Consider the following 16,289-nt stretch of genomic DNA (forward strand, 5'->3'; position numbering starts at 1 on the left):
GTGTCCTGTCTTCTCCCTCTCCCCCACTGCAGCCAGCACCATCTCCAGCTGCTCATGTAGCCTCATTGCCCCTGATCACCCCGTCTAGGTACCCAGCTCACACTGCGATTCCAAACACATATCATTTAGCCCTAACAACCTCCTGCCTACTTGTCCTTGGGAGGTTACCTACACACATAAAGTTGGGTTCCTGACCCACACTCACACGGTCAGTCCTTCCACATTCTTTTGGACTTGCATGAGTCCCAGGATACTACCTAGTCACATGGACAGCCAGCAATAATGATAAGAATTCCTTACAGCCACCCATGCCCAGAAACCAGCACATCTTAGAACAGAGAGGACCTGAACGTCCAGCCACCATGATCCCCAGTCACCATGGTCCCCATCCACCATGGTCCCCATCCACCATGGTCCCCAGTCACCATGGTCCCCAGTCACCACGGTCCCCAGTCACCATGGTCCCCAGCCACCATGGTCCCCAGCCACCATGGTCCCCAGTCACCATAGTCCCCATCCACCATGGTCCCCAGCCACCATGGTCCCCAGCCACCATGGTCCCCAGCTACCATGGTCCCTAGCCACCCAAAAGTCAGCCTCTGTTTGTTCTCCAAACAGAGAACAAACTCTTACTGGTGAGCCCCTGCCACTTCCAGGGAAGGTGGCTTACAGGTTATCTTCACTTTGAGCTGACCCATCAAACACATGATCACGATGTTCTGCTGTGGTTTAGATCACAAGGCAATTACCCAATAATCTAACAGTCATCACTGACTAGAGTCTTGTCCCCAGCCAACACACCAGCACAGTCCTTAGGGCCCTCTATTATTCTTGACACCTTTCTTTGCCAGCCAGCCTCAGTGACACGCTAAACTCATAGCTCCTAAATTGTTGTTTCCAGTATTGGGAATCGGAGCCAGAGCCTCACATGTTTCATCAAAGCTCTACCACAGAGCTATGCCACCAACCTCTAAATATTTTTTACTCTTTCTCAGTAAAACTTATTTTTGGAACATGACTCGAAGGAGTCTTAAAGGAGCCTGTTTTGCCCTGCATCTGTGCAGAGTAGCCCCACACCTTCCCATCTCTTCCTTTCTAGGAGGGACCTGCCCTGGACGACAATGGCTAATTTGCCAAGTGTTAAACATGATCCAAATGAAGTCCTGCAGGGGCATTTGGGTGTTTGGCTTCTTTTGTCTATCCCCTCTAACCCCTCAGAGTGGTCTTGCAGCTTTCTTCATGAGAATCAAGCAGGTTTCAGTTACAGTGAACCTAAGTTAGTCATGGTCAGTCTTTCATCTTAGCTTGGAAAATTCCACGTGTAAACCAGCCCTGGAGCTAGAAACCTCAAACCCATAGATTCTGAATTCTACTTAAACCAAAATTTTAGGACAAAAATCCAGGTTCCTGAGGCTGAGACAGGCTAGGCAAGGCCACCCAACCCAGCACACCTGCAAAAGAGATGAGCAATGCAGTAGAAAGCAGAGAGAGAGAGAGAGAGAGAGAGAGAGAGAGAGGAGAGAGAGAGAGAGAGAGAGAGAGAGGAGAGAGAGAGAGAGAGAGAGAGAGAGAGAGAGAGAGAGAGAGAGAGAGAGAGAGAGAGAGAGAGAGAGAGAGAGAAAGAGAGAGAGAGGTGGGAGGGAAGAGATAGATAACGGGGTTCAGAACTGGCATGAGCTTTAGGATTAAATAGAGAAAGATCTGGGGCATGGGACAAGATGGAGCATAGTAAGCAGTCCTGGCATGATGTGGTCTGTTGTTTGATCATCGCTTTGGTTCTGCAACTGGTCCAAAGAAGTCTTCGCTGTTGATTGAAGGAATGATTTCTTCTGCTCCAAGCTGTAGTGTTACTATCCTGGTGCAAGCACGTGTGTGAGAGTCCCGGTAGGTGTTAGCTGCTTCTGGAACCCAAGACTGTGACACACTTGACATTTTTGCAGCAAATACTTTGATTTCAAATAAACCTCAGAACCACGAAGGAGGCAGCGTAGAAGTTTTGTTCTGTTAATATGACACTGGAATGGATTGTTATGTTAATGTAAATGTAAAATACATTGTTGTATTAAATATATACTGCAGGAGAGAATGAGGACCATACCTGTGTCCTTGGCCTTGAAGAGCAAGAAGATAGGTTAAACAGACACCCCTCCAGTGATAAACACACTGACTTACAGAGTTGGCAGGAGTCTGACCCAAAGTGAAAAACAAACACAAAATAAAGGCAGGGATAGCAGGCTGTCACCCCAGATCTGGAGTTAATTGACACTTCTTAGGTAACAGTTTCTAGGGGCGTGTTACACACTAAGTTACAGGAAAGGGGTAAGGTGCCCTGAAGGCCACCACTCACGTCCTACTCCAGCCTGGCTCTCGGGTGCATTTCTGCTTAAAGTAGCTTGAATACATTTCTCTGCCTCCTGCAGGAAGGGAACATTTTCATCGTGGACTACGAGCTACTGGATGGCATTGATGCCAACAAAACCGATCCTTGCACACACCAGTTCCTAGCTGCACCCGTCTGCTTGCTATATAAGAACCTAGCCAACAAGATTGTTCCCATTGCCATCCAGGTAGGTGGGCTGCGCAACCTCAGAAGGCGGGAAAGGAGCTTCTGAGGCAGCTTCACCAGCTCTGCTGCGGGACACTGACAACTCTCGCTCCGACTTTCCCTGGGTTAGAAGAGAAAAATGAGCTATTGGGACTCGGTGCTGCTGTGAAGCAGGCTGTCTACAGCACAAGAGGCAGACGGTGGCTTTCCCCAGGGGAACTTTGAGAAATGCCCTCCTGGGGCTGAGCACACTGGCGAGGCTTGTCCTGCAATGACATGCTGTTCTTCCCACCCACCTCCTGACCAGCGTTCCCAAATAAACATGCCCACACAAGCCAGCTAGGTGAATCCCGGGAGTTAAGCTGCAGAGGGAAGCCACTGAGCAATGTCAGAGTCCTCACCAGGGCATTGTCTTCCATGCAAGTAGATTATTGGCACCCCAAGGACAGTGCAGGGCCAGGGGAGCAGTCTCACGGGAGGCAGGCGGGCACAGGGTTTTCTCTACCTGTCCTGTGAGAGCTGACTGCAGACAGCAAGGAAGAGCTAGGAATGGCAAAGCAGGTCTAAGTGAGGGTCCCTGGGGGATAGAGCTTTTACAGAGACCCTGTGGATGGGAAGATGAGCAGTCAGCACACAGTGCCTGTGACCTAGACACTGGGTAGAATGGGAACAACATCAGCTGGACATGTGGGCTGACCCTGCGTGCTCTAAAAGCTCTTGCCTGGACAATCTAAGAAGTCCTGAGAGCGGCTGTATGTTAAGTACCCAAGAGCAGACACTATGCTTGATCTTAGCCAAAAGACCAAGCCTGTAAAACTGTGACACATTTTCAATTTCCCAGCAAATCTGTTAGTTTTAAATAAACCTCTGAAGCACAAGGCTCAGGACTTTCAGAACTTTTGTCCCATTCAATAAGATACATGAATGGCTCCCTACAGAAACATTGCAGTGTTGAATATAAATATCAAATGTATTATGCTACCCAGTCCTGGAGGAGAGACTTACCATATAATGAAGCATATGCATTGCTGACATCCTGAATATTCTGGATCAGAAAGCTTATGATCACTGGGGTTTCACACAGTGCCTGTCTCCATGTGTGTAATTACCACCTTACTGATTACCATCTTACCCAGCTAAGGAGACTAAGGTACAGGTACCCATAGTGAGTCACTGAGGTGGGATACAAGCTGGCTGTACCAAGCCTGCATTTAGCTCATCTGTATAATCCCAGACTGTAGTTCAAGGCCAGACTAGGCTACAGAGTGATACCTAGTGTCAAAATTTTAATTAATCATTTAATTGGTCAAAGCAGTTGGCTACAGGGCTCCACCCCTAGTTTCCCAGGCTCCCCACCCCTCTGCACTCCAGGACTCTGCAGACTCTTATCAGAGAAAGCTTGTAGGAAACATCAGATGAAGGCACGGGGAATGTGGGAAACCACCACTGGAAGACAGTTCAGAACTGACAGGTGTTCTGAACTAGCTTATCTCAGACACATGCTTATTAGAACCCCCTAGAACCAGGGACCTGGCTTCAATCTCAGTACTTCCCCACTGCTAGTAGAAGGAAGGCATTGGACAACCCACAGGATCTGGCTTACCCTTTCTCTAGGCCTACCCAGGAAAATGGATGCCACCCAGGGCATTGGTAGCAGTACAGTTCCTGGGTCAGCACTTGAGTAGGGTCCACAGGTGTTGCAACAGTCTGGATTTCAGGCTGGACTGCAAAAGGACCGTGGATCCCAGTGTTGGGGCTGGCATGGCCAGGACAATTGAGCCAGTGCTAAGAGGTTCTCTGCCAAGACTGCACTCGCTGAAGTGGCCTTTCTGAAGATCACCAGAGTAGCATGCTAGAGGGTGGGGATCATGAGCTGGGTTTGTGTGAGGCTGCAGACAGTCTGAATGCAGGAGAGGGTTGAGGGGATGAATCCGAACCAGGGAGCGCTGCAGCGCTGGGTACCTTCCAAGAGGACTACATTAGCTCTTGATTGACTTGGACCTCCACAAGGCTATTACCAAAGCAGAAAAACAAGAAATGGAACATGGATGATATCATCTCATTTATGCAAAATGGATTCAGGAACGCAGCACACCACAAACTACATACTTTACACGGGAAGGCACTGGTGTGGACTTGATGAAGCAAGGGACAAAGGGTCACCAGGCTGGTGACAGAACAGGTTGGGGAACAAATGAGCCAAGTAAGAAGAGGCCTAAGTCCCTCATAATAAGGCTTAGTTTATGAAAATTAGACATAAATGCATACATATCCAAAGGCCTACAGAAGCAGCGAGCCCTTGTGGCTGGTTATGAAGTGACATTCTACTGTTTCTTGTGCTCTTCTGTAAAGCTGGGATAGCTTAAAGCAGTGGCTTCCTGGAAATTTGAATTGTGTTGTTCGCATTGTATTTCTATTGGCCACTGCCGCCATGGATGGAGAGACAAATCAGGCAGTCACTTGTAACCTCTTTCACTGTAACAAAATTCCTAATGAAAACAATTCGAGGGAGAGTGATTTCAGTGCTCGGTGTAAAGGGATATAGTCCATCATGGAGGGCAAGGCAGGGCAGCAGGAATAGGGTGCTCCGTTCCATGCACAATCAGGGAGCAAAGAGTCTGGAAGAGGGCCGGGCAGCTCCAAACTTTCCAGAGCAGTACTGCCAGCTAACTAAGTGTCTAAACATCCGGGGACATAAGATTTAAACCGCAAAACCACCTGCCATATTAGTTAGAGGACACTGCTAAGTCCTGCCAAGCCTCTACTGGAGCCCCAAGGCCCTTCCTGGCTACTCTTGGCTAGAGAACCCGCTTCTGGCACATTGCTCTCCCCAGGCCCTCTGGAATGCTAGGTCTTCAAAGGTTTCCTTGTCTGGCTGGGCTGGAGAGATGGCTCAGAGGTTAAGAGCACTGACTGCTCTTCCAGAGGACCTGAGTTTAATTCCCAGTAACCATATGGTGGCTCACAACCATCTGTAATGAGACCTGGTGCCCTCTTCTGGCCTTCAAGCAGAATCTAGGCAGAACACTGCATACATAATAAATCTTTTTTAGAAAAGTTTTTAAAAAAAGTTTCCTTGTCTGACAAGGTTGGGGAGCACTAGCTGCCACTCGCAGGGGATCTCACCTCCAAGTTCTGAAGTGAAGCTTGGTAAGAGCAATGAATGAGGGGGAGCTGAGAGTGTGGCTGAGCAGAAAAGTGTTTGCCTTGCCCGGGCAAGTGCCTAGGTTTGTTGAGCACTACTGCATGTGTGCATGAGTACGTATACACACACACACACACACACACACGCACACGCACGCATGCACGCACGCACGCACGCACGCACGCATGCACACGCACACACACACGTACACACACACACACACACACACACACACACCACCACCACCACCACCACCACCAGCACCACCACCATCACCACAAGACACGGCTGCTGTCACAAATGCTAGAGAACACAGTCTGGCCCAGTGCTGGAGACAGAGACATAATGGGCCTACCTTATGCAATGAAGTCAACAGCTAAAACTTCACCAAAAACTTCAGAGGCCTCATTTTCTGGCGTTAAAGAAGTGAGTTTTTAAATAACAGATAACAAACCCTTCACATTTTAGAGAAAAATCACTTGGCCCAAGCACGGAGTGCAAGCAGAAGGGCAAAGGCAAGCAGGGTCCTTGGGTGCAAGGCTTCAGGGTGGGGCTTCGGGGCTGGGCTCCAGCTGCAAAGCCTGATCTGGGAATGCAGACTCAGCAGCATGAGGCCTTAGCCCAGGCCCAGGAGGAGCTGAGTCTGGGGGAACACCAGCCTTCAAGGGCAGGCTGGGGGAAGGAGAATGGAGAGGGCTGCTAAGCAGCAATGGGTGAAGTGGAAGGAAGCCAGGCAGTGGGGAGGGTCAAGGAGGAAAGACAGGCCAAGGTCCCTTGCAGCTTGCTTGCTCCTTGTCTGGAGTCTGTACCACTGTCCCCACATTACAGACAGCTCACAAACAGGCTGTAAGATGTCACTAGGGCCCCCCACCGCTCCCCACATGCTTCTGGTGACTTGGAAGTTACTGTTGATGTTTTGGATTCTTCTGGAATTTCCCTAGGAGCCAGGCCCTCTGAAAGCTATAAAGGAGAAATAAAAGGTTGTATTTTCTTTCTTCAACACACCAGCTCAACCAAACCCCTGGAGAGGAGAACCCAATTTTTCTTCCTTCGGATGCAAAATATGACTGGCTGCTGGCCAAAATCTGGGTGCGTTCCAGTGACTTCCACGTCCATCAGACGATCACCCACCTTCTGCGCACACATCTGGTGTCCGAGGTGTTTGGTATCGCCATGTACCGCCAGTTGCCTGCTGTGCACCCCATTTTCAAGGTACAGCCCGCCACGGCTCCACGTGGAGGGAAAGAACATCTGGGAGAACGTCTTGCATCCCAGGGGGTGGGGGCGGGGCGAGGGTGTTGGTGGCTAGAGGGGCCCTGGGTCAATCGCTCAGGGGCCAGGAAGCAGAGTTTGAAAAGGCAGTCAGGTCACTTTCCTCTCCCAAATGCTACAAGCACTTGACTGCTGGCTCAGCTACAGGCTGAAAGTACAGGCGCTTCAGTCTCTTCTCGGCAAAGTAGGTGAACACAGGGCTCCGGCCTCAGAGGATTACATCAGACTCTGTCACTGTGTAGCCCTAGGCAAGCACCAGGGCCATTACCACTAAGCATCAGAGTGGTGTCCACAGGCCTCCTACAGCTGCAAGGCACTGTGGGCCGGCCTGGGAGAGCTGAGTGAGGATCCAGATCTGTCACAGATCCTCACTGAGGTTTCTACTCCTCCCCTCAGCTGCTGGTAGCCCATGTGAGGTTCACCATCGCCATCAACACTAAGGCCCGGGAACAGCTTATCTGCGAGTATGGCCTTTTTGACAAGGTGAGCGCCCTCTCCTCACTGGGGCTCTGGGAGAGCTCTTTCTGGCGACTCTGGCCTTTCCCCCAACCACAGCCAGCTTTCCTCTCCCTGTGTGCCACCACCCTTACTTCCCTGTTATCTGTCACTCTTCCATGCATCCGGTCCTATTCCAGTCTCTGAGCCTCCTCCAAACCACCCACTAACCTCCCACCTTACAAGATAGCTGTGACTTCTCCCACCCTACCATACCCCTGCCATCCTGCCTGTGACCTTCAGGGCACTCTGAACAGAGATGCCCGACCCCTGTGCGTCCAGGTCCTTGATGTGCCCAGCTCTTCCTACTGACTGCCCAGAAGCAGTGTTCTGCACAAAAGCCTGCCTTCCGCTGCAGGGGCACAGCGCCCACTGCACTGGATGGGGTTCCCATGTCACTCCCTCACGGAAGTGGGAGCTTGCCCTGTGCACCTCACAGGACACTCTGTGCCCAGTCACCCTACCTCTAGGTCTCTCATAGACGAAGCTGGTTAGTCTGAGCATGGACCAAGCTCAGGCGCTCTGCTCTCTCTCTCACCAGGCCAATGCCACCGGGGGTGGCGGGCACGTGCAGATGGTGCAGAGGGCTGTCCAGGACCTGACCTATTCCTCCCTGTGCTTCCCGGAGGCCATCAAGGCCCGGGGCATGGAGAGCACGGAGGACATTCCCTACTACTTCTACCGTGACGACGGACTGCTGGTGTGGGAGGCCATCCAGTCGTGAGTGCGGCCGGGTTCTGTGGGAAGGCAAACCGTGGGGAAGAGTATGAGGAGGAGGCAGGCCTGCTTCCGAGTTGGGTGTTGATGGAGGAGGGGGCGGAGGACATCCAGAGTCAGACATCGAGGAGTGACCTGCTGGCCACCCACTGCTGCCGGTCCTCCTGAGCCAGGTTCACATCTGAGGTGGTGAGCATCTACTATGAGAACGACCAGGTGGTGGAGGAGGACCAGGAACTACAGGACTTCGTGAAGGATGTTTACGTGTACGGCATGCGGGGAAGAAAAGCCTCAGGTGAGCTGTCACACTCTCCGCTTCCGCTGCTGCAGAGCCCGGGCATCTCAAAGTCATGAGGATCAGGAGGCAGGAAACCCTGCCTCCAAGGGCACCCAATCCCCACTCCAGGGTACCCACCCAACCAAATGCCTTCCTCAGAGCTGTCCCCAGCCCCCGCTTCTCCGAGTGTCTTTCTTGGGCAGATCTTGGAAAGTATGGGTGGGGAGGCAGGGAAGAGGCCGAGCCAGGTGACCCTCACAGGGATGGGCTCATGGTCTGTGGGTCCATCTTAGGCTTCCCCAAGTCCCTGAAGAGCAGAGAGAAGTTGTCTGAGTACCTGACTGTGGTGATCTTCACAGCCTCTGCCCAGCATGCAGCTGTAAACTTTGGCCAGGTAGGCCTACCTAGCCCTCTCTGGGGTACTACTGTCTCAGGTACCCCACAGTCAGAGCCACCCCTCATACCTCCAAACTCCCTGACCCTGCTGGCCCACCCATCTCCATGGAGACCCTGAACTTGCAACCAGCCGTAGCAGGCATGGATTCTGAATGCATTCCTGAAGACACCCCCCTGGCTGGACAGTTGCAGGCCCTGGAAAGTCGGGAAAGGGTATGAGGAGGGAGAGGCATGAATATCCTCAAGGGAGACTTGGGGGCCCTGGAAGGAAGACAAAGGAGTGGGACAGAGGAGGTGGTATAGGAGTATGTGGAAGGTGGGGCTTAAGGAACCAGGAGAGGGGGAACCAAGGAAGGTGAGGTGCGGTCATCAGAGAGTTGGGTAGTTCCCATAGGGAGGGGTGGAGCCTGCTAAACTGGTTCCCGTGAACTAAGAAAAATATAAGCACGTGGGTTGAAGGTGGGCCGGCGCCGCGTTTCTCAGGCACCCACGCTGTTGCTCCGGCTCTCACAGTATGACTGGTGTTCCTGGATCCCCAATGCTCCTCCAACCATGCGGGCCCCACCGCCCACGGCCAAGGGTGTGGTGACCATCGAGCAGATTGTGGATACTCTACCAGACCGCGGCCGCTCATGTTGGCATCTAGGCGCAGTGTGGGCACTGAGCCAGTTTCAAGAGAATGAGGTGAGACGAGGATTGCTGGAGGGGTACAGGTCACTGCAGTTCCAACCGATTCTCCGGCCCAAGGCTCTGGGGCTCGGGCTCTAGCTGTACACCTACAGCCAAGACTCTTGACCTCTAAGGTGGAGCTGATGGCGGGGGCACACCCCAGGTCCTCAGCCTGGGTCTGAGCCCAGGGTGGGCTGGCAGTGGAGGGCACAGGCTCTGATCCAAGTCATCAGAGAGGGGTGTGTGCTAGCACGCCTTAACACACCCCCAGTTTTTGTTAAATCTCTTCCATGTGGTTTCCTGGCTCCCTACAGGGAAAGTCAGAGTCCCACGTCCCTTCCAGGTACTCACAACTATGCTAAGTGATGGTCTTCTCAGACACGGCCCTGTGCAGTGTCTCAGTGCCGTTCCCTCGGTTGAGCCCCTTCAGCATGCCCCAGGCTTGCTAATGTGCTGGTTCTGTGTTCGGAATGACCAGAGGAGCCGTTCCTAGGAGACTAACTTCCTGGTCAAAGAATGTCGTCTGACTTCTACAAACTAAACCCCAGATTGCCCACCACTTTCCAGTCACTGAACACTTTACAGACACTGGTGTAAGCAACAAGGGGCATATTACCCTGCAAGGTGTCGTTCCCCCTCCCCCCTCCCCCCTCCCCCACCCACCACCACTACCACCACTTCCTAATATCAGCCCAGGGCCTCTGCCTACCTCAAGCATTAAAAGGAAGATGGGGAAGACAAAGGGCAGGACCCTGAGGTCACAGAATTTCCAGAGCTGAACCCATCAGGTTCCACAGCCCCTTTCTTTGTCTAAAAAAGCAACAAGGATGGGCTGGGCGGCGGCGGTGGCGCACGCCTTTAATCCCAGCACTCGGGAGGCAGAGGCAGGCGGATCTCTGTGAGTTCGAGACCAGCCTGGTCTACAAGAGCTAGTTCCAGGACAGGCTCTAAAAAAGCTGCAGAGAAACCCTGTCTCGAAAAAAAAAAAAAAAAAAAAACCAATAAAGCAACAAGGAAGTAACTTCCATTTACATCCATCCCTGAGCTCAAGGAAAAGGAGGTGGCATTTGTATACCCTATGATTTTTTTTTTACTGACACATAGTATTTGCATATTTATGATAATGTGTTGTATATACATTGATACTGCTCAGTTATAGCATCTGACCTAGCATTTCCTTGTGTAACATTCAGAATGTTCTAGTTTGGAAATATATACATTACTGTTTACCCTACTATGCTATAGAACGAACTCTGCTCTCCTTTGAATTCACTAATTTGCTATTTTCCCTCTTCTCTGGTAATTTCTGATGATGAGGTCTTTTTTAGACAGGGTTTTCACTATCTAGCCTTGGTGGGCTGGGAAACTCACAAGATATGCCTGCCTTTGCCTCCCAAATGCTGAGATTAAAGGTGTGTGCCACCGTACCTGGAGAGAGAGCAGTTTTTAATATCACATACCTGGTATTTAAACCTGCTCCTTTCACTTAACACAAGGGCCTTCAGGTTAATCTGTGTTCCAAAGACAGAATTTCGCTTTCTATGGCTAAGTAGTAGTCACTGTGTGTATATATGAATCAATCCCAGAAGATGGCAAAGGTCAAAGGTGTTGAGAGTTGAGCAGATACCCCTCCCTCTCCCCAAAGAAGCCTCTTTGGCTGGGACAAGGTCTAGCAGTCTCTATGGCACATCTTAAAGCTGTCTTTCCATGTCTGACCCTCAGCTGTACCTGGGCATGTACCCCGAGGAGCACTTCATTGAGAAGCCAGTGAAGGAAGCCATGACCCGATTCCGCAAGAACCTGGAGGCCATCGTCAGTGTGATCGCTGAGCGCAATAAGAACAAAAAACTCCCCTACTACTACCTGTCACCAGACAGGATTCCCAACAGCGTAGCCATCTGAGCCTGGCTTTCCCTGGCCCGGCATCTCTCTGGGAAGGCTGGTGGCTTTGCCAGCCAGACGCCAGCTTGCCTGGCAGGCTCTAGGCCAGCCTTTGGGCAGCTGGTGCCTCTTCCTTCCAAAGCTAGCGGTGCTGCTCCTGAGCCTGGCTAGTCTAGAGTGGGGGGGGGGGGCTTCACAAAGCTTCAGCACGTGCTCCTGCTTCTCCTTGTCTTTGGTGGAAGTATACAGGGACCTCCCACCCGCAGCAGAGCTGTGCAGCCAGGACTTACAGCCCAGCTCAGTGCTTCCACACTAAGTAGCACCAGAGTAAGTGACATCTGTTCCGACTGGGTCAGGGCTACCTTATTCTATTTATGCTTTGTCCAACTGCTTGCATGTAGTAGGTACCTAAAGAAACTTCCTGGATGAAGAGTTTATTATAAAATAAAGTTCATTTAAAACAGGTGTCACTCCATATCCCACGTCCCAGCCGCCCCCAAAATGCACTGCTCTCCTTCCATCACCAACTAAAAACCCAAAGTCTACTACCCCAACTCACAAGATCTTCCCCACCTCCACACCAATGAACCTTTCTAGTTGTGTGGCCTCTACAAGTATTCCATATTAAAGACACAAACCTACAAACTTGAATTTATGCTAAGACCCATATATGACTGAGAACATCTGACATGCCTTTCTGTGTCTGGGTCACATCACTTAGCATAGTGCTTCCTAGTTCCATCCATTTACTTCCAATTTTATGTTTCTTTGCAGATGAACAAAATCCCATTATAAATAGGTACCACATTATCACCCACCAGCTAAAGGACATCCAGGATGTTTCCTAGATTCTGCTGTTACCATCAGGAATGAATAGCCTTCCCCTAAAGATGGGAGTCCTGGAAGGACTGGGTACCCACCTCATCTATTCCTGTGCCTTGGGCTAGCATATGCATCAATGTCTGCATTCCCTCCTTTTCCTTCCAGCAGGGCATCTGGCTAATGTTTGTTTCTTGAAACAGGTTTGTCGTGACTAAATGAAGTAACCCAGACACTAAAACAAATGTCATACGGATCTTAGCATCAATTCAAATCCCCTTCTCCTCTCACCTCTGGACCCCTCTCCCTATGGCCTCATTATTTACTAATGTGTGGGCTGAGAAAGGTATGCTAGCTTCCCCACTGGAAAACACTCTCATTACAAAATTCCTTTGTAAAGAAAAGCTTTATTGCTGCCTTTAGACACCCCGTGTATAGCACAAACAAATCCCCTACACAGAGAATTATTCAAGCAGTAATACTGAGAAACAGTGAACATACACAAAAGGATTAAAAAATTAGACATTTAGATTACTAGAAATTTTCTAAGAAAAATTTAAAATATGAAGTGCTTTTTAGAAACTACACTACACACACCAGTGTAAATTTGGTTTTTATTAACAATCAACTTTAAACATTACATCTAAATGTGCACCAGTTACACACCTTCATCAATCACTTCCAACACAAAGACAAATGCCTCATCTTCCTATGCTTTGGGCTTTTAGGGGGCTACAGATATAAGCTGCATTATTTCAAATCAGACTTGATGGGGTGGTATTTCAAACATGCAGTGTATCTAACCACACCCACAAGATTAGAGCTCTTCACCCTGCCCATCCAGCCTTCGGCCTCCTGTCATTTAGACACCACCCAAGGCCTTGAGCTGTCTCCTGCCCCACTGCTTGAGGTCTGCACATCTGAGTCCAGGTGGAGACACCCACAGGTTTGGAAACTAGGTCACATGACTAAAGAGTGTGCAAAAGCCAGAAAGGAGAAACAAAGAAACTCGGAGTAAGAAGAGAACTTTACAAAATTTCCAGGAAATTCTTGCAATAAACTTGGGTACAACCCCACCTACTTACTTGCGGCAGTTAATGTCAACAGTGTGCCAATAGGTCCATGATACATGGGGTAAAGGCCAGGTTAGAGAGAGGGCTGACAGTGATACCCTGAGACTACTTCCTTCTTCATCTGACCCACAAGCTTAAGGCCTCCTGGCCCTGAATCCTCATCCTAGATCTGTCTGGTTCAGCCACATACCATCTGCCCATCATATCCAGGCTCACACTGAGAAGTGGGATAGACAGAGAACCCTGCACAACTACTCAGAGGGTGAGCAGACAGGACTAGGAGAACTCAGGCAGACCCAGAGCCCTGCCATTGTGCTTCACAGCGCATGCCTCGCTGGTCTCCTGCACTGAGTCACCAACAGGTGTTTGCTAGATCACAGAACCTGCAGAAAAAATGAGCAGGGGGTAGCTGGGCGGGAAAGGAGAATGAAGGACAGATTTCATCAGAGTAGCCAGGGAAGATATGGAGTTAGGCATTCCTGAAATGAAGAGAACAACAAAGAAGCCATGGTTCTAAAGTCACCTTATCTATGTGGGGTACAAGGCCCCGGGACAGCTGTGCAGGGACTACCCCCAATGAGGTACTCTCCTCTCTACAGACGCCTCAGTGGCTAGTTGGGACTTCATGCTTCAAACAATCTCCACCCTCACATGACTACCCACCAACTGTAGGAACTTCACATCAGGGACAGATGCAGGACCAGGGACTCACCTGCAGTAGTTGCTGCATGGTACAGCTAGGGCTCTCTAATGGGCCGTCTATAGCTATCTGGCATCCCCAGACTGAGAAGGTGTGTCAGGAATTGCACTTTGGGGCATAGTGAGCACAGGGGGGCTTATGTGGTCTGGGTGAGAGAAGATTAACCTAAGAGGTGGGCTGATTGAATAAAGGCTGAAAGCCCTGGCAAAACAGTTCCACAAGTGAACTCATGACCCCAGAGAGTAGACCAGGGAATAACAGGACAACACCTGCTTCCACAGCCTTCCACCCTCCACCTGCCCTGTGAACCAAGCACAGGGCTTCTACTGGGAACCACAAAAGACTCATCTTCGGTTTCCTCAGTCTCTGAAGAAGACAGGTAAAGCAGCAAAGCTCAGGACCCCAGGCATTGCACCTTCCACCTCAGGAGGCTTGAAGACCCTGTAACCAACAGCAGCTCTTAGGAGAGTGCACTTCTCTCCTATGTCACATTGTGAGTTGACTATTGCCTGGCACTGTGACAATGGCCTTCAAGAAAAAATGTTCAGGACACTTTTTAAAGGGACAGAGGCCATTTAATGATGGTGATTTGACTTTGTCTGTCTTGTGAAAAATGGTGCAGGAGGTACCCAATGACGGAATGGATCACATGTGGAGCTAAGGACCCTGAATGATCCTGTCAGGTCTGGTTAAGGCGATGAGTAAGTGTGGGCCAGCTCAGTGATGCAGTGGCCCATGGCAGTTGACTGCTCATGCCAAGGTCTCATCCCAGAGCTGGCCTGTCTACCTCCCACCCTCAGCAGTGACTTTACAGAACTTTGTCAGCACAGTGAGCAGCAGAGGTAAATCACAGGGGTGTCCATAGTGTGTGTCCAATCCATCTGGAGACTTCCGTCAGTCAAAGGAGCATTTTCTAAACACTCAGCCTAATTTAGATCCATTAGATCTCAAAACCCTTCCATTTCAATGTTGACAAAACAGAAATGTATGGGTAGGTTTAAGAGCTAGGACTTATCAGAAAAACAGGCTCAAAACACAGAGCATGTTCTTAGCATCCACGGACTCCCAGGGACTCGGTTAAGGAAAAATGTCTCAGACCTGTCTGTCTTGCTTCAAGTCATGATTCTTTTCTGGATATGGGAAGGACACCCTACTATTCAGAATATGTAAGGCAGAAATGGTTTCAAATCAATTCTGATGCAAAGAATAATAGGGCAATAAAGAGAACATGTCTAAATGTGATACTCTTTTAAGTGTCACACCCACTAGATACAAGAATTCCAAAATAAAAACTTTTATAAAGTGCTGTTTGCTCAGTGAGTCATATCCCAGTAGACACAGGGCCCCAAGGCTGTATTAGTCCCAGAGCAGTGTGGCAACATCAGCTGAGCAAGGCAGGGGTCTGTGTGTGTAGGCACTGCTCCCTTCCTGCCTCCAGTTCTTGTCAGTGAGAAGGGAACCCTCTCACAAGCACAGCCCCCACCCCCAGCTATGCGGCTCTGTCCCCTGGGGAATTTTCTCCCCACTGGTCTCCCCCACACTGTTCTTTCCCCTGGTTTAGCTTTTTACTTCCTTATTCTGCTCAAGACCAGGGGCTGGGGCTCAGTCAGCTCCTCATCATGGTTACGTGGGGTCTCCCACCTTCCCAGTTCACAGAGGAACCTGGCAGACAAGGACCCAAGTGGCACTTGCCCCACAGGAATTCTAGGATATTCACACCAAGGAGTTGAGAAAAAGAGAGGCCACTATCAATAGTTACCTGCCCAGTCTATGCTATTAAATGACAGAAGAAAGGAATACAGTTGGCAGTAAACAAATCCCGTCAGCTCTTGTGGACATCGGGGGTGACACCCTCCACACTGTCAGACATTAATAATTTCTGCTCCAGTGTCTTCAGGCTCTGTGCAAGAGGAATTTGTGGTGGAATGACACATTCCATGTCCGTCTTTATTTTCAAGGGTGGGTTCTGTTAGTGCAGACTTTTCAAAAATATTCTTTTTACTTGTTTCTGGACAGTTCTGAACATAGATCACTCTATTATAAGCCTTGAGTCTTTTCCATAGCTGTAGGTACACCTTGCACTGAACATACATAAAGAGAAGTCCTCCAGTGAAGCCAATGGCCACAACTACCAGTTTAGTCCAGAAAGGCCACTCCAGGATTCCTGCACGAGGGGAGAAGACTTGGTTAGCCCATCAGGAGCCTCACTTGTAACTAGGACACAGCTTCTAATAAACTCCACAGCCAGTAAAAAGATTTGTTACTCCTCAGACCCTCCCTCCCCAAAAGCAGCATGAAGG

At 50.1% G+C, this 16,289-nt stretch overlaps 2 protein-coding genes across 7 annotated transcripts in view; one reads left to right on the top strand and one right to left on the bottom strand.

Moving 5' to 3' along the window:
• Alox5 (arachidonate 5-lipoxygenase) overlaps positions 1 to 11,809 on the top strand; it is a 48,296-nt gene extending 36,487 nt beyond the window's left edge. Inside the window, exons 7-14 of the mRNA XM_038319527.1 lie at positions 2,421 to 2,567; positions 6,699 to 6,902; positions 7,359 to 7,445; positions 7,999 to 8,177; positions 8,348 to 8,469; positions 8,745 to 8,845; positions 9,361 to 9,531; positions 11,239 to 11,809. Coding sequence (XP_038175455.1) covers positions 2,421 to 2,567; positions 6,699 to 6,902; positions 7,359 to 7,445; positions 7,999 to 8,177; positions 8,348 to 8,469; positions 8,745 to 8,845; positions 9,361 to 9,531; positions 11,239 to 11,418 — 1,191 coding nt within the window. The 3' untranslated portion in view covers positions 11,419 to 11,809. The remainder of the gene's footprint in view (positions 1 to 2,420; positions 2,568 to 6,698; positions 6,903 to 7,358; positions 7,446 to 7,998; positions 8,178 to 8,347; positions 8,470 to 8,744; positions 8,846 to 9,360; positions 9,532 to 11,238) is intronic.
• Positions 11,810 to 12,603: 794 nt separating this feature from the next.
• The window catches only part of Marchf8 (membrane associated ring-CH-type finger 8), a 76,670-nt gene continuing 72,984 nt past the window's right edge, over positions 12,604 to 16,289 (bottom strand). For all 6 annotated transcript variants that reach the window (XM_038319626.2, XM_038319625.2, XM_038319630.1 and 3 more), the window contains one exon: positions 12,604 to 16,153. In XM_038319626.2, the coding sequence (XP_038175554.1) occupies positions 15,852 to 16,153 (302 nt within the window). In that variant the 3' untranslated portion in view covers positions 12,604 to 15,851. The remainder of the gene's footprint in view (positions 16,154 to 16,289) is intronic.

The sequence above is a fragment of the Arvicola amphibius genome, chromosome 2 (genome assembly GCF_903992535.2).
Source record: "Arvicola amphibius chromosome 2, mArvAmp1.2, whole genome shotgun sequence".
Lineage (NCBI taxonomy): Eukaryota > Metazoa > Chordata > Mammalia > Rodentia > Cricetidae > Arvicola > Arvicola amphibius.